We start from the raw sequence: 18,103 nt of genomic DNA, 5'->3' as shown, positions 1-18,103 counted from the left end.
AACAGCCAGTACATCCATATGGATAACACATCCCAGGAGGGTGACAAGGCCTTTATAACAAAGCACACTTTCTCTGTCACAATCTTCTTGGAAGTCAAGGAATCTGTGTGTTTTCCCAAGGCATTTGTTTGGGAGGGCACTGAGAAAGGAACTCCAAGTAAACAGTAGAAAACTCAGCACTGTAGGGCCCTAAAAGGTTCCTTCGCAACAGATCACCACTATTCAGTTGTATTCCTCAGAGGCAACCTGGTTCGCGGCCACTCAAATACTCACATTTAGGTGAAACAAGTCAATAATGAGATGTGATTCAGTCCTGGAGCAGAGGGAAGACACTGAAAGGGAAAGGTCCTCTGCTTTAGGGATTTTATGTCAAGGTGAAAAAGAAGGAAAAGTTCTAAGCACTCACAGGGCTTATGTTCAGCAGATGAACTTTTGCTCCTAAAAAGGCAACACAGTATGGGCATACAAGACAAACACAACACCCCCCTCTAAGCTGTGCTCTTTCCTCCTAGGTTTGCACAGGGATGCAATTATGCAGTGGGGATGCCCTTTCTGCAAAGGTGAACAAGGCTTGCTTTATCAAGTGAGCACTGATGAGCTTGTGGTGGTTCTTTCATGTCCTTTTACATGGTCACCCTAAAGAGCAAAAGCATTCTTTGTGAGCAACAGACAAATTTTGAGCTGCTGTCTGTGTACCTGGAACACAGAAAAGGCTACCTAATTGCCCTGCTCCCTCCCAATTTACCATGTTCCAATCAGCAGCACTCAAGAGCTCCAGGACAACAGCTACAGGCACAAAGTCAAGTGCTGAATTCCTGCATCCAAATATCCTAATGATAGCCATCGCTCCTTTTTGTTGTTGTTGTTAATTTTCTAGACTATTGCCTCAATTCTAAACTTCGTTTTAGTGAATAGCTCAGTGGGTAATACCAGTGATTAGAGAAGAGCATTATCTTCATTGTTATGGCCCTGTTTTCTGAGAAATGTGTGTTCTCCTAGCTGGAGGAGGGTCCAGCTGATCTTGGAATATTCTCATGTCAACAAGAAAAGACTGCCATAGCTTCTGACTGCTAAAAAAAAAAAAAAAAAAAAAAAAAAAAAAGGCTGCTGTTGCTGGCTACTGGCTACTGGGTTTGCTCCAGCTCAGGTAAGCAGGCAAGGATGGTACTGGACCCAGACAAAAGCCAGCCAGGGAGAGACTTGGCATAGTATCATCTGCAGGAACTGCCTTGCCCTGAGGCTCCCTCCTCTTTCCACCTCTGTGTCTCCAGTTGCAGCCTCTCATCTTTACTATCGTCTCAGGATTAACTCTTGGGCATGATTCAGAGATGCTAAGACTGGGAGACCAGCCCAAGGTCACACACCTTGAGGCAGAGCAAAGGGTAGGATCAGTTCCTCTGATTCTCCCCTCAGGGCTCTTTCTACTACATCATCAGATCCCTTCTTGGTTTTCTTTCTCCATTTCAACTCCATGCACATAGGTACTGGAAGTTAAACGGACAGAAAAAACAGGCAAATACAGGGAAGCATTCCCCTTTTGTAAGCTTATCTCCTCCGGTTAGCTGACTTTGTCTTAGAATTCTTTTTCACAGAACTTAAAAATTTAGAAGAGAGAAAGTAAAGATCCTCTTTAACTATGGATTTTGCTAAAACAAGAAAGTGTAAATACCATTCTTTCCATACAGAAATATCAACTAGTAGGTGAAATGGATAAAAGTAGAACAGTCTAAATTTAAATCTCCTTCATTTCTCCCCATTGGCTTATTCATAATCATAAAACAATGGTTATAATGTGTATTCACACTGAAGCAATGGCTACATAAATCTGAGAACTGAAGAAAGCTTAAATGCCATCTGGCTCAAATCTCTATTTTACCAGTACTTTAGAAATAGAGAATTTTAGAACCAGAAGGCACTTAGAAATCACCTAGTCTCACTTACTCATTTTACAGTTGAGCAAACTAAGATCTGGAGTTCAAATAATTTCCCAAATTACTACTACTTAGTATCCAGGTTAGTAAAAGAAATCAGTCTCCTAATACCCAAGCTAAAGGGGCAGCCTAGAAAAATAGTAAAATGTAGCCAAAGGACAAAGACTGGTAATAAACAACAGTCTTCCTTTAGATGGTACACATTATTATTTTAAAGAAAGAACCATGAGCCTCAATTATGAGAAAATCACTCCCCCACCTCTTTTTTCTATAGAGAAAGAAATAGGTAGAGATGGGATCATGACAATTCTCTTAAACTCCCAGCCCCTGTAAATAGGTTTTAGTATACTCGTAATTAAGTGAAAAGGCAAACATATCTTGCTGCATCTATAAATCAGAAAGGTTGCCGGGCGCGGTGGCTCAAGCCTGTAATCCCAGCACTTTGGGAGGCCGAGACGGGCGGATCACGAGGTCAGGAGATCGAGACCATCCTGGCTAACATAGTGAAACCCCGTCTCTACTAAAAAATACAAAAAACTAGCTGGGCGAAGTGGCGGGCGCCTGTAGTCCCAGCTACTCGGGAGGCTGAGGCAGGAGAATGGCATAAACCCGGGAGGCAGAGCTTGCAGTGAGCTGAGATCTGGCCACTGCACTCCAGCCTGGGCGACAGAGCAAGACTCTGTCTCAAAAAAAAGAAAAAAATCAGAAAGGCTACAGTCAATGGTTTCTATGAAACAGAGCCTATAAAAAAACAACCCTGAGAGTAGCATATATTATAAAAGTATCTTGGTGTTCCCTCAATTTGCTTTGTAAATTGTTCTGGCTACACATGTGACTAAGACCAAGAACAGTCTCTTGCAGCTGCTCATGATTTATGTGCTAGAAAGAAAGATAAAAGATCACTCCTCAGAGATTTATATCCAAATGTCTTGCCCTAATTTACAAAAGGGAACATTAAGATAATCCAGAAAAGAAAAAATAAAAGTCCCAAACTATCATAATAAAAAAAAAAGTCACTGCACGTTGCCTGGTAAAGACAACAAAGACACCCCACAGAAACGAATGCATGGTCTCACTCAGAAAAGCAAGTGCGAGAACATTAGGGATGGGAAACTGACCAAGTCTCTTTGTCCAAAATAAAATAAAATAAACCAAAATAATTCCTTAGAATCATAGAAGGAGAACTTAGAAAGCAAGAATGTGGAAACATGAAACTGAGTCAGCGATAATGATAACATTTCCATTTTCCATTTCTATTTTCTATTCTAATTATCTCATTCATTTGCATTTTAAAAGAAAAACCTTCAAAAACGTAGCACCTCTTATGCCCACATATCACCTTTGTCTTCACATATTCCTGGATTGATGTGTGTTAATTATAGTCTATAATTAAGATATTAGCCCATTAATATAGATATTAGTCTATCATGGGAGTCACCAAATCGACAGATGTAGATTTAGGAAAACTCAGTCTCTGTGCTTGGTTCATTAGGCATCATTTAACTGCAATAAGTCAGTTTTTCTCTTGCTTGTAAAAGTAGGCCAGCAGGCACTCTCTTCTCAGGAACAGTAAATTCAAACTGTACATATAGAAAGCTACCATGCTGGTATAAAGACACATATAAAATTTCATTTAGTCCATAAAGCCATCATGCTAGAAAAATCTTTATAACTTTTACTATCATCACACAGATTATAAAAAACAAAAATCCCAAAAAGTTTAACAAACATTTGCCTAAGGTCATTTGTCTCATGAGTAGTAAAACAGGAATTAGAATCTTAGTCTTCAGAAGCTACAGCCTAGAATCCTTCCATCAACCATATTGTAGGTGTTTCTCAGACACGGAAAGCGAAGGCCACATGTAGTGGGATTTGCCAATCCATGTAAGAAACCTCCAATACCCAGACCCAGAATTTGCTCTCTTCAAATCAGCGGTTTGATGTAAATAAAATTTAGCAATTTTAATTGGTTTGGCCCAGACTTTCAGATTTCCATATGGTTATTTTCCTTGTTTTATGTTAAATGTAATCAACTTAGCACTTAGGTTTTAAAGTCTTGGCAGAATGTATCAATTAAAAGCTACATAAATTAGAATTATTCAAAGCATACATTCCAAATGAGTGATCTTAAGGACAAGACTAAAAAAATGCTCTTTTCATAAATATGTTAATTTTCTTCTACAAAGTAAACTTGCATCGTCACCCACATGACAAACTTCATACAGACATAAAAGAGATATTTTCTTTGGAGTAGTGAAAACTAGCATTCTATTTGCTTATTCTCTGAGAGTTAGTATGCCTAAAATGGCCTTTTTACATTGTTTGCAAGATCAATCTTTCTTATCTCAGTATTTCTGAAATTGACAGCAGTTATGACACTTCTCACAAACCATCCCCAAACTAAAATGTAAGCAAAACACTGATAAATGTAACACCAGGTACATTAAGCTGATGGCACTTTTAACCAAATCTTAATCAGTGTTGCAAAATATGGTGCCTTGATTGTAGTCTAAAATGGTGTATCAGAATATTATGTTTAAAAAATAGTTACATATTGAAAGAGACGTTTTTCTAAGCCCCAGCCACAATTACCTCTAGAAACTGTAAAACCACACAATCTCAATAAAATAAAATCAAACAGAAATCTGAAAAACTCAAAAGACATTCATTTCTGTAGAACTGTGATTAAATGTATTGTCACAGTTGCTCCTCATGGCTATTGCCTGTGTCATTATATTCAAAATACTGAAGTGTACCACACATGCTAAATGAATGAATCATTCATCAAATCCCAAGTGGTTGTTGATGGAATTTTCACACTTATTTAGCTTGACTGAAAGGCCAGAATACCTGGAGCCCCCATGATTCCTGCAGAGCTGTGTGATTCAAATTAAAGCCCATTTTAAAATATTATTATTAAGTTTTTTTTATATGGGGGGTAGTAGGAGAGTACAGAACCAGCTGCTTTATAATACAGCCATGGTATTGATGCATGTTTTATATAAACTACTAAATATTAATACATACTCTTCCCTGGTGAGGATAACATTAGATTCAGAACAATCGATCCTACTTCTCAGTTTCCAATTTACGTAGGCTACTTTCCATCCACGCAGCATTGTACAGAAAATGTCTTTTTAACTTTGGATTAGAAAATTTAACAATATGAAAGAAGATCTAATCCCCCCTCCATGTCTGCAGATTATTTTATTGATTTTGGGCTATTTCCAGTGTCCCCTTTTTCAGTGACTGTGGAATTGCTAGAAGTATTCTTAAAGAAAACCTTGAAGGTCATTAGATCCTAGGCAATGAATGCCTTCATTCAACAAGGGCACTGCCCTCCTTTGGCTGCAAGGCGTTTAACATCAGTAAGTTCCCCCAAAGGGCCTGCACTTTAACTTGTGTGATGTGTGACCGAACAGGTCACATATCTAAAATACTTAGCTTTCTCAAATGTCTCTGGTCGGCAGCACTGAGTCACTTAATGCCACAGCCACAATGTTTCAGACTAGATTGACCTCTTTCTAGTTTTCAATGGAATTATTCCATGTAATCCGATTTACACAGCCATTTAATCAAAGCGAGAAAGGAGATTACAGAGCTCACATTTGTTTTGCAAAGCAGGGGTGCAAGGATCCTCAATCCTACTGCCTCTCAGAGGGTCTTGATAGTACGTCCCCTGGCTTTGGAGTGTTTGGACATTAACCTTATCTGTCTCTTGTGTTCTTCTTTAAATAGGAAGGTTTAGGCTCTTTTCCTGAACTAGGAGGTAGCAGCTTCTTCCCCCAGATCTCACCACTACCATTCATGGGAGCAGATGCTACTACAAAAAGGAATAGGTCTCTACCCTTCTTATAATTCCGCAGAAAGCTTGTCTAAATCAAGAGATTACAATAAAACTTTTGTTGCAAGCATCTGTAACATTTGCATTTCGACAGTACTCTGTGGTGATTCCAGGTGTGGTGCTCAATGCCTTGCCTGAAAGCTAACCAGCTTGCAAGAGAGGGGAGAGGCACATCGCTTCTTTTCTCTTAGAGAGTGCTCTAGAGACTACGCAAGCCTCTTTTAGCCAGGCAATGTCCCTTTTCCCTGCCTTTTACCACACCGGTACAAGGGGCTAGAGTCTTGCAACTTTCTTCCCAACGTGTACATTTGCAGACCTAGATATGATGCTAAGCAGGTCATTTGATAAAGCATTTTGAGCACATTGATGCCTTCATTCTAAACCAACGATGTGTACAAACACCCCGATTTCCTTTTTCCCCACCACTTCCACCCCTTCCACACATTTCAGGAACTGCAATCTCCGACAGAACCTCTGGGGGGTGAAAGGGCAACCCTTACCCAACCCGTGGCAGACAACACATAACAATTTCTAAGGGGGAGAAGTGAGAGGAGGTAAAAATCAACAATGGTGAAGAGAACTGTGGATAGGGGCACCGTGGCAAGCGACCAGGTATTTTCTTCAAAAAAAAAAAAAAAAAAAAAAACACTAAAAAAAATCTAATTGTCCCCCTGGGCAGCGCTTTACCCACAGTGCTTTATGCATAATGCAGAATTTAGCAGCACTAGGAATTATCTCAATCACTATCATTTAGAGGTGTCTATTTTATAAAAAGCCTTTATCCCGGCTGAAATGGAAAAAGGTGCATGCTGTACTACAGCTCTTTAGAGCCCATACAGAGCCGCAAACTAGGCAGACACCGCCGAGAGCCAAGTTTCCCGGGCGGGCCGGGCAGGTTCCCGCCCTGCCGAGAGCTGCCGCTTAGGAGCTCCGCGTTGGCTTCGCTCCCCTGGCTGCACCCGCGTCCGCGCCGCTCCCAGTGCCGGGCGCCCACCTCGGGGCTACGCAAATAAATCTGAGAGAGAGAGCCAGCGAGGGTGGCGCGTGGGGTGCTGTTTCATAATCTCCCAGAATCCACGGGAAAACCGTCTCCTATGCAAAGACATGCTTTCCCGTGATAACTTAAAATTCCACGGCCCAAAAGCCAATCTTTCCACCAGACGGGAATTGCGGTTTCCGACTGACAGCTCAAAACTTAACTGCGGAATCTCCAAACTTGACACCGGCTCCCTCTCAGCACCCCCACTCCTTTTCTCCCTGGCTCAGCGGGCTGGGGACCGTACACCACGCCGGCCTCCCCCTCACCCTCTTGGCTCACCCGGCAGGTACAGCCCTGCACGCCCCAGCTGCAGGTCCCAGGGCGCGCCGGCTTCCCCGGGGCACCGGGCACGATTTTTCTTCGCGAGCCTGGGAGCTCCCGGACGCGCCCTACTCACTTGTGTCTTCTTCATAAGGAAAGGCAGCGCTGCGATCCAGCACAAGCAGTGGTGTGGCGACTCCGTTTAGCTGTTCTGGAGCTCCAGCATATTGCACGAACAGCGGCGGCAGATAGTCCACGCATTGGGTAGCCCGAGCGCAGCGCCCTCTCCACTGTCCGTGCTTTCCGCGGCGCTTCTAGTCTCGGCGCGAGGCGGCGAGCGAAGCCGGGCTGCTGAGCCGCCGGCGCTTTTATACAGTTCCCGCCCGCCTGCTCCGGACACGCCTCCTTCCCTTCCGGAGCCCCGGGTAGGCGAGAAGCAGGCAAGGGCGCGGAGGGAAGAATCGGGAAGGCGGCCAGAGCACGGTAAATGGCCCAGAAGTTGGGCAGGTTAGGCCATCCTCGTCCCCTCGCCTGGGGGCCCCGGACCTGCACCGGCGGGAGGCCGCGAAGGCGCGGGGACGCAGAGGGCGAAGCTTGGTACCCTGCAGCTACTGCTCGCGACGAGTCCCAGCTCACCCTCCCGGATCCGACGGGGCTCACCTGGCACGCCTGGGGACAGACGAAATAACCTCGTGCGCCAGAGAGGACTCGGAGCTCCCTTTTTTATAGAGTCGGAGAGGGAGAGAAGTCGAGGAGGTTCAGAGCAAAGAATTCACCCTGTCTGCCTCAGAGAAATAAAGTTTAATTGCGATCTGTAGTTAGGCCATTGTCCTATCACCCCTATTTTTTTAAAAAAACAATTACTTTAGTGAATGAATATTTAATAATTACAAGAATTGTCGACTCAAGGTTAAGTTTTGCAAGGGGAGATGCTTCATTCGGAATGGTTTGTTACTATGTCTCTGAAAATTAAGATTGAAAGAGAAGCGATAGATTATTAAACTACAGGTCACCAACACAGCAAAGCTTTGAAAGTTGTACTTTTTTGAACGGAAAGATAATGCCACCACAATAATAATAGCTAACATCATTATGTGATGCACTTATTCATGTACCAGGTGCCAGACTAAGAACTTCGCATAGATTATCTCATTAAATTCTTTCATCAAATCTATTAGTATAGATCTTATTATTTTATTCCCATTTTATGGACGATTCAATACAAGGTTAATTTTCTTGACCAACCATATCTAGTAAATGGCAGAGCTCTAATTTAAACCTGGAGCTCCAGCTGTACAGTCTTAAAAAATACTTAAAACAAATATTTTATTGATTTTCCAAAATGTGTCTGTTTTTGTTTGTATAACTGGAGAACATTCCAAAGCATTTCATTAATTTTTTAAAAGAAAATATTAGCTGAACATTAACATCAATGATCTTTAAAAGAAAGAATGATGTATGAGTTTAGAAATTAGTTATTTTAATAATAGAGTAGGATTCCAAATTTGCTTTAATTAGTTCAGGTGCGTTTGTTAAACACGAATATGCCAAACCTGTAATCAGGGCGAAGCTTATTTATTTCACTCCGGATGTGCTGACCTCTGTGATTTCCCCAAATGTGGGAAACTTGACTGCATAATTTAGTGGGGGACTGCGTTCTCACTTCCTCAGGTTAGAAAAAATATGTATAGACAGCACATCAATCATGATTCCAAGTTGATAGTTGCTTAGAAAGATTTTTATACATTAGGTACTCTTAGTACAAATATATCGAATATCAAATATCAAAATGAGCTGCCTAATTTAGATACTGAAGGCATTGCAAGTGATTGTTTTCTTTTTCTTTAAGATTTATTTTTATTTTTATTTTTTATTTTTTAGATGGAGTCTCTCTGTCTCCCAGGCTGAAGTGCAATGACGCAATCTCGGCTCACTGCAACCTTTGCCTCCCGGGTTCAAGCGATTCTCTACCTTAGCCTCCCAAGTAGCTGGGATCACAGGCGCCTACCACCATGCCCAGGTAATTTTTTTGTAATTGTTTTTAGTAGAGATGGGGTTTCACCATGTTGACCAGGCTGGTCTCGAACTCCTGACCTCAGGTGATCCGCCTGCCTTGGCCTTCCAAAATGCTGAGATTACAGGCATGAGCCACCGCGCCTGGCCTCCTTAAGACTATTTTGAAGTGAAGCATTTTATTTTTTTCTGCAGCTTTATTAAGTTATATTTGACAAAAATAGTATCTATTTACCATGTACAATGTGATGTTCTGCTTATGTATACATTGTGAAATTATTAAATCAGGCTAAATAACATATCCATCACCTCACATACTCATCATTTTTGGGAGATGAGAATATTTAACATCTACTTTTTGTAGTTTTGAAGTACCTCAGTATATTCAGGGGATTGATTCCTGGACCTTTCAGGTATACCAAAATCTACATATATTCAAGATCCACAGTCAGCCCTGCAGAACCTGCCGACACAAAAGTCAGCCCTGCTTATACATGGGTTTTACATCTCTAGAATCCTGTGTTTTCTGAGTTTGAAAAAAAAATTGCATATAAGTAGACCCACACAATTCAAACCTGTGTTGTTCAAGGGTTAACTGTATACAGTACATTAACTGTGGTTATCGTGCTGTACAATAAATCTCCAAAACTTACTCATCCTGTCTAACTAAAACTGTATACCCTTTTACCACCATTTTCCCCCCAAGGAAAAAAAAAATATTTAGTGTCAACATAAACTCACTTTAATGTATAACATTAAGTAAATAACAAGTAGTACTAAAGGAGGACAGATATGACAAAAATAATCAAAATCGTATGAGAATTACTGAAGCCTGTGAATCATAGATCTAACCATACGGATTTTATGAGAACAATAAGAAGGAATAGACTGATTCGTTGGACCAGGTTTAAAGAAACCAGGCAGTGTTCCTAACAGAAATTCAGTTCAATTTCTTTTCATTCAACTCAGTAATACATGCTACGTTCATCTCCTGCAATGCATTCTCATTCTCCTCTCTCTTCCTCCCTCTTTCCGTTCTTTTCCCTCTCAGTTCTCTCTGTCTCCTCCCACCTCCACTATTCCCTAGTTCTAGCTTCATTGATATCACTGACTTTCTCATCCATAACTGTATCTTCTGTTTCCCTCATACTGCTGCATTACAATTTTGTTGTGTAATAATGTTACTTGAAATTAAATCAAGAGAATGTCAAAGCAAATATCCAAGGGATTAGAAAGAGCTAATATGCAAATGACAGATTTTGAGTAGGCTTATATGGAAGTCGCAAATAGGTCAGAATGACTGAGATCTCTCTTTAAGACTGGCTTTTGATAGGGGATGCAGGCTAGCATTCAGTTGATTGGCAGAAGAAAAACCAGGGAGTTACTTTAAACTGAACAAGAGGCAGGGCTATGTTCCAGGTAGATAGGAGGCATGGGGTATGTTTTCTTATGGAAATAGCAGTCTACCATTGTACAGCTCAGGGAGTTCAACATTTAACACACTGGGTAGAAAAGTATTTCATAATTATCTAATTTTTGCTTGAATACTTTCAATACTCTTCGTCAGTCATGCTATTATTTATTAATCCAATTTTGAAAAGCTTTTTTTCCTGAGCTTTATCATTTTTATTGTTAAGAGGCAGGTGTAATTTACCAAATAAGTCTTATCTTGCTTGGTGCATGTGAAATATCTCTTGTTCATTCACTATTTTGTGGATATCGTCTTTTAGACACACATATTGTTGTCAATATTTTTCTTTTAAAAAATGTCTCTCACAAACTGAAACTTATTGCCTGACCAAGCCACACCAGAGGCAGGCTCTCTGTATCTGTCTTTGGGTGACTAGAGGAGGGGGAAAAGGAGAAGAATGCTTTCTCTTTGATTATGAAATTTCCTCTGCTGAAAGTTCTTTGGTGGCTTGCCATTGATCTTGGAATAAAGAAGTTAGCACCTTACCAAAGCCTTCAAGGCCTCCAGGATCTTGCCTCTCCTTCCCTCTCTAAGGTCAATTCATTACGTGATCCCCTTTTTCCAGGGCCAAGGCTCTTCTGTCCTGGTAATTCTCACCTCAGACCATTTGCAAATACCCTTCTTTCTGCCTCCATTTGGACCACTTTGTTTCACCCTATCATTGCGCCTAGTAAGTACGCACTTATCATTTAGGTCTCAACTCAGTATTACCTATGTTTCCTTCCTCAGGGAGGCTTTCCCTGATCTCTTTGCTTTGGTCAATTCTCTTCTTATAAAGTCAAGCATGAATTACCTATTTTTTACAAAACAACTGTAGTTTTATATTTGTTTGACTATTTGGTTAAAGTCATTATGACTGCCCTTGCTCATTCTTTTATTGTCAATATCTATCACAGGGAAAAGAACAGAGTGAATCCCTTAAATATTGGTCAATTAGGTTGCTGTTGCCACATATAAGCCAGGAATTGGTCTAAGCCCTTAGTTTATATTCTGTCAATAACTTCTTATGAAAATCACATAAGACAGGTAATTTTAAACTTTTCTACTTGATAAATAAGGAAACAGGATCAAGGAAGTACAGTGATTTGCTCAAGATCCCTCATTTGATAAGTGGGAAAACCATTATCTAACCTAGACATATGGACTGTGGTTAGAAATTTTTTTAGAGGGGAGCGGAGGAGGACAGAGTCTCCCTCAGTCTGGAGTGCAATCGCACGATCTTGGCTCACGCAACCTCCACTTCCCAGGTTCAAGTGATTCTCCTGCCTCAGCCTCCCGAGTAGCTGGGATTACAGGCATGCGCCACCATGCCCGACTAATTTTTGTATTTTTAGTAGAGATGGGGTTTCTCCATGTTGGTCAGGCTGGTCTTGAACTCCTGACCTCAGGTGATCCACCCACCTCGGCCTCCCAAAGTGCTGGGATTACATGCGTGAGCCACCGTGCCTGGCTTGGACTTTTTTTTTTAAAGTTTGCTTAGCACACTTTACTGTCATTCTTCTTCCATTATTAGTACTCACTTTCCTTAAATAATTCAGACTATTCTGTATCTTTCAGGAGAGACTGTCATTCACATGGTTCTGTTTTCCCACCTTCCTCCACTATAGGAGATAGGCTTAGTTGCCTCATCTGTCCAGTCCTGATTGGTTGAGGAATGGGTACATCACATGAGGTGGGTCAATAAGAATCCACTGTAGGACTTTTCTGCTAGAGCTAATGGGGAATGCTATTTCCTTCCTATGGAGTTTCCAAACTATAAGAATGTAAAGTTCTCTTTGCCTATGTGAAGGCGTGTGATTTTACCAGCCTTGAAAATGATGAAATACATAATAAGTTCACAGAGTATTCTTTGAATAATATATTTTTTCTAGTATTCAGAAAACAACATCAAACTCATTTGTCTAGTTCACGGTTGTTCTTGATTATGTAAATAAGGATTAGCAGTATTGCCAAGGATAGTGTATTAGTTCATTTCCATTAATATAAAGGGATGCCGAAGACTGGGTAATTTTTAAAGAAAAGAGGTTTATTTGGTTCACAGTTCTGCAGGATGTACAGGAAGGATGGTGCTGACATTTGCTTCTGGTGAGGCTGTAGGAAGCTTACAATCCTGGAGGAGGGTAGAGCGGAAGCAGGTGTGTCAGATGGCAGGAGACAGCACAACAGAGTGAGTGGGGGAGGAAGTCTCAGATCTTAAACAACCAGATCTTTCCTGAACTAACTGAGCAAAAACTCACTCATTACCAAAGACATGGTGCTAAACTATTCATGAGGGGTCCACCCCCATGATCTAATCACCTCCTATCAGGTCCCACCTCCAACAATGGGAATTATATTTCAACATGAGATTTGGGGGGAGATTATGAGAAACCATACAGTTCTACTTTCAGCCACCAAAATCTCATGTCCTTCTCTAATTTCTAAACACAAGTATGCTTTCACAATAGTCCCCCAAAGTGTAAACTCATAAGTTCTAAGTCCCAAGTCCAAAGTCTCATCTAGAGATTAGTTCCTTCCACCTATCAGCCTGTAAGATAAAAAATAAGTAATTTACTCCCAAGATGCAACAATAAATAGTACAGGCATTGGGCATATGTTCCCATTCCAACAGGGAGAAATTGACCAAAAGAAAGGAGCTACAGGTCCAATGCAAGGCCCAGCAGAGCAGTAATTCGATCTGAAGGCTCCAAAATGATCTTCTTTGACTCCGTGACCCACATCCATGGCACACCGGTGCAAGGACTCCCAAGGTCTTGGATAGTTCTGCCCCTGTAGCTTTGTGGGTGCAGCCGCTGTGCATGCTCTCGTGGGTTGGAGTTGAGTGCCTGAGGCTTTGCAGGTTCAGGATGCAAGCTGCTTGTAGATCTACCATTCTTGGATCTGGAGGATGGTGGCCTCTTTCCCACAGCTCCACTAGGCAGTGACCTAGTGGGGGATCTGTTTAGGGTCTTCAACCCTACATTTTTCCTCTACACTGCTCTAGTAAAGGCTTCCTGTGAGGGCTCCACCCTTGCAGCAGGCTTCTGTCTGGTCACACAGGCTTTCTTGCATGTTCTCTGAAATCTAGGAGGGAGCTGCCAAGCCTCCTTTACTCTTGCATTCCATGCACCTGCAGGCTTAACACCACGTGGAAGCAGCCAAGGCTTACAGTGGCTTATGGTCTCCAAAGCAGTGTCTGGGGCCCTTTGAGCCAAGTCCAGAACCAGAGCAACCAGAATGTGGGGAGCAGTGACCTGAGGTTGCACAGGGCAGTCAAGCCCATGACTAGGCCTCCAAATCCATTTGTTTTTCTTAGGCTTCTGGGCTTATGATGGGAGGGACTTCCTCAGATACTTCTCAAATGACTTTGAGGCTTTTTTCTCATTATCTTGGATATTAGCTCTTGGTTCCTTTTTAGTTAGGCTAATCTCTCTAGCAAATGGCCACTCCAAAGCCTGCTTGTATTATCTCCTGAAAATGACTTTTCCTGTTCTATCACATGGACAAGCTGCAAAATTTCCAAACTTTTTGGGCTCTACTTCCCTTTTAAATATAAGTTCCAACTTTAAGTTCTTTCTTTGCTCCTGCATCTGAGTGTAGATTGTTAGAAGCAGTCAGGCTACATCTTGAACACTTGCTGCTTGGGAATTTCTTCCATCATATATCCTAAGTCATGACTCTTCGATTCAAAATTCTACAAATCTCTAGGGCATGAAGACAAAGCAGCCAATTTCTTTGATAGGGCATAACATGGGTGACCTTCACTCCAGTTCCCAGTAATTTCCTCATTTCCACCTGAGACTCCTCAGCCTGGCCTTCATTATTCATATTTCTATCAGTGTTTTGGTCACTACCATTTCACCATTCTCAAAGAAGTTCCATATTTTCCCTTATGTTCCCGTCTTCTTCTGAGTGCTCCAAATTCTTCCAACCTCTGCCTGTTACCAGTTCCAAAGCTACTTCCACATTTTCAAGTATCTTTATAGCAAAATCCCACTCCCTAGTACAAATTTTCTGTGTTAGTCTGTGTTACTATAAAGGAATACCTGATACTGGGTAGCTTATATGAATAAAAAGAGGTTTAATTGGCTCAGAGTTCTGCAGAATGTACAGGAAATGTGGTACTGAAATCTGCTTCTGGTGAGGACTCAGGAAGCTTGCAATAATGGTGAAAGGTTAAGGGAAACAGATTTATCACATAGCAAGAGAGACCAACCAAGCAAGTAGAAGGAGCTCCCAGACTTTTAAACAACCAGATCTTGCATGAATTAATTGAGCAAGAACTCACTCATCACCAAGGAGATGGTGCTAAACCATTCATTTGGGATCTATCAGATGATCCAATCACCTCCCACCAGACCCCACCTCCAACACTGGGAATCATAGTTCAACATGAGATTTACAAGGCACAAAACATCCAAACCATATCAGATAGCAAATACTTACATTGTTGGTGGTTGTCTTTTTCCCCCCTTAATACTATGCCTAAAAATTAGTTGTATGATCAATTTAAAAATCAACAGTAAATAATTACATTCCTGAAAAAAGTTGAGCTTGTATAATAACACATCTTAGAAATTTTTATTTTTTTACTTCTCTTGTGAAACTCTAGAAATATTCATATTAACTCAGAATGTTCTGTTTAGTCTTATCAATAAACATTGATTACATATTAAATGGAATTTGTTTGACAAAGAATAAAAAAAGCATGAGTGTCCCTGGAGATAATTATGATATGGATAAGCAATTATACTCTATGTATCAAATAATCAAGAAGCAAGCTCAGCTGCTCACTGCTTGTAACAAGAAAGAAGTGCAGTGGAAGGAAAATTACTTTATTCCAGGGCTTGCAGTGAGGAAATGGCCAAGGCTAGTGCCTTAAAACCATTTCAAACTTTAGGCTGGGGAGAGGGGCTTAAAAAGGGAACTTTGAATGGGAGGCATGCTTGAGTGGCACTGGGTACAAGGTCTGTGTGTCTTGTACCAGTGGCTATCTTGAGTTACGGTTAGCCTAGAGTGTGAGCTGGCATCATCTCAACAAGGTTGTTGACTAACTACCTTGAGGTACTCTCTGGAATTTTGTGTCTGGGTCTTCATGCCTGGTCTGTCTCAAAATTAGCTTCTGGAACTTCTAAGAAAGCACAACTTGTAAGTGTGCATGGGGTAAGTTTAACAAGTACACAGTTAGATAAATGTTCATAATATCAAGGAAGTGTGTGGTGAGAGAGGGACATAGTGTTCCAAAGAAGACTTCAAGGCTATATTTTAAAACTAAGGAGAAAAAAAGGTTTCTGCAGTATGCTTCAAGGTTACATGTGGAGCCTAGGGGGAAAGGAGAAAAAGGAAAGAAGAAAAAGACAATTCTCAAAAGAAGAGATACAACTTGCCAAAAAACATATGAAAAATGCTCAACATCACTAATTAACATGAAAATGAAAATTAAAGCCACGAGATACCACCTTTCTCCTGCAAGAATGGCCATAGCTAAAATAATCAAAACATAATAGATGTTGGTGTGAGTATCATGAAAAGGGAACACTACACTGCCGGTGGAAGTGTAAAGTTGTACAACTGCTATGGAAAACACTATGGAGTTTCCTTAAAGAATGAAGAGCAAAATAACCATCTAATCCAGCAATCTCACTGCTAGGTATCTACCCACAGGACATTTGCATATGCATGTTTATAGCAGCACAATTAGCAATTGCAGAAGTATGGAACCAGCCTAAATGCCCATCAACCAATGAGTAGATAAAGAAAATGTGTTGTATGTACATCATGGAATACTGCTCAGGCCTAAAAAATGAAATAATGGCATTTGCAGCAACCTGGATAGAGTTGGAGACCATTATTCTAAGTGAAGTAGTTCAAGAATGCAAAACCAAGTATTGTATGTTCTCATTTACAAGTGGGGTCTAAGCTATAAGAATGCAAAGCCATAGAATGATGTAATAAACTTTAGGGACTTGGAGACAAGAGTGGATGGGGGGTGAGAAATAAAAGACTACACATTGGGTACAGAGTACACTGCTCCGGGGTAGGTGCACCAAAATCTCAGAAATTACCACCAAAGAACTTACCCATGTAACCAAAAAACACTTACTCCCCTAAAACTTTTGAAATTAGAAAAGAAAAGAAAATTTTTAATGTATTTTGAAGCTAAAATGCTCATTACAGTATTGGCTATCATGATCCAATGAGAAAAAGAGATTACCAAGAACATCTAAAGGGATAAACTTATTTATACATTCTAGTAGCAACTTGAGGGAAAATAAATCCAGTGGATCTTAGAGATAGGATTTCTGGTATATTTCAAAAGTACAAATTCAGCTTTGCAGAGAGAACTTCAATTATTTATTCATTAATCCCCTTGCTCGGCAAATATATGTTAATACTTCCAGATGACACTATTTCCTTTAAAGCACATGATTAATAATTAATATATAAATAATCACCAACTTTCTCTAACTTACTATTTTAATGTTTAATAATTTCCTCCAAAACATATTATTCATTTCCTTTGTCACTGCCCTACTTGAGAGCCTCCTGAATCTCACCTAAACTATTCACCAGTGGTCTTCCTATCCTTGGTCTTCTATTACTAAAGTCCATTTCAACATTGCTGCCAAAGTTACAGCTGCACATGTAAAAATGTGGTCATGCCACTTTTCTGTCTGTCGTGGTATTTTTACCCTTCGTACCTAGAGAATAAAATCCAGGGGTCCTTACAATTTGGCCACAATATTTATAGTTCTCTATGTTCAACTGTTATCCACCTCCTTCCAAATAACCATATTGAACTTCTCAACATTTTCTCCTTTTTTTTTTTTGTACAAATCTTTCATTGGACATATAGTTATCCATTTCTTTTGGGTAAATATATAAGAATGAGATGTCTAGGTTGTATATTATATCTATATTAAATTTTTTATTATATTTTATGTTCTCGGGTACATGTGCACAATGTGCAGGTTTGTTACATATGTATACATGTGCCATGTTGGTGTGCTGCACCCATTAACTCATCATTTACATTAGGTATATCTCCTAATGCTATCCCTCCCCACTCCCCCCACCCCACAACAGGCCCCGGTGTATGATGTTCCCCTTCCTCTGTCCAAGTGTTCTCATTGTTCAGTTCCCACCTATGAGTGAGAACATGTGGTGTTTAGTTTTCTGTTCTTGTGATAGTTTGCTAAGAGTGATGGTTTCCAGCTGCATCCATGCACCTACAAAGGATATGAACTCATCTTTTTTATGGCTGCATAGTATTCCATAGTGTATATGTGCCACATTTTCTTAATCCAGTCTGTCATTGAAGGACATTTGGGTTGCTTCCAAGTCTTTGCTGTTGTGAATAGTGCCACAATAAACGTACGTGTGCATGTGTCTTTATAGCAGCATGATTTATAATCCTTTGGGTGTATATCCAGAAATGGGATGGCTAAGTCAAATGGTGTTTCTAGTTCGAGATCCTTGAGGAATCGCCACACTATCTTCAGCAATGGTTGAACTAGTTTACAATCCCACCAACAGTGTAAAAGTGTTCCTATTTCTCCACATCC

The 18,103-nt window shown here is 40.6% G+C and overlaps 1 protein-coding gene and 1 non-coding gene across 3 annotated transcripts in view; one reads left to right on the top strand and one right to left on the bottom strand.

Annotated features, from left to right (window-relative positions):
- KITLG (KIT ligand) overlaps window positions 1–7,794 on the bottom strand; it is an 86,422-nt gene extending 78,628 nt beyond the window's left edge. For both annotated transcript variants that reach the window (XM_033221116.1, XM_033221117.1), the window contains exon 1: window positions 7,212–7,794. In XM_033221116.1, the coding sequence (XP_033077007.1) occupies window positions 7,212–7,226 (15 nt within the window). In that variant the 5' untranslated portion in view covers window positions 7,227–7,794. The remainder of the gene's footprint in view (window positions 1–7,211) is intronic.
- Window positions 7,795–8,576: 782 nt separating this feature from the next.
- On the top strand, window positions 8,577–8,745 carry LOC117091278. The gene has a single exon (XR_004440380.1). It is a non-coding gene; the product is annotated as a U1 spliceosomal RNA (small nuclear RNA).
- Window positions 8,746–18,103: the final 9,358 nt, after the last annotated feature.

The sequence above is a fragment of the Trachypithecus francoisi genome, unplaced genomic scaffold (genome assembly GCF_009764315.1).
Source record: "Trachypithecus francoisi isolate TF-2019V2 unplaced genomic scaffold, Tfra_2.0 Lachesis_group11, whole genome shotgun sequence".
NCBI classification, from domain to species: domain Eukaryota; kingdom Metazoa; phylum Chordata; class Mammalia; order Primates; family Cercopithecidae; genus Trachypithecus; species Trachypithecus francoisi.
Note: the sequence above shows the minus strand (reverse complement) of the source record. Positions and strands in the feature narration are given on the sequence as shown.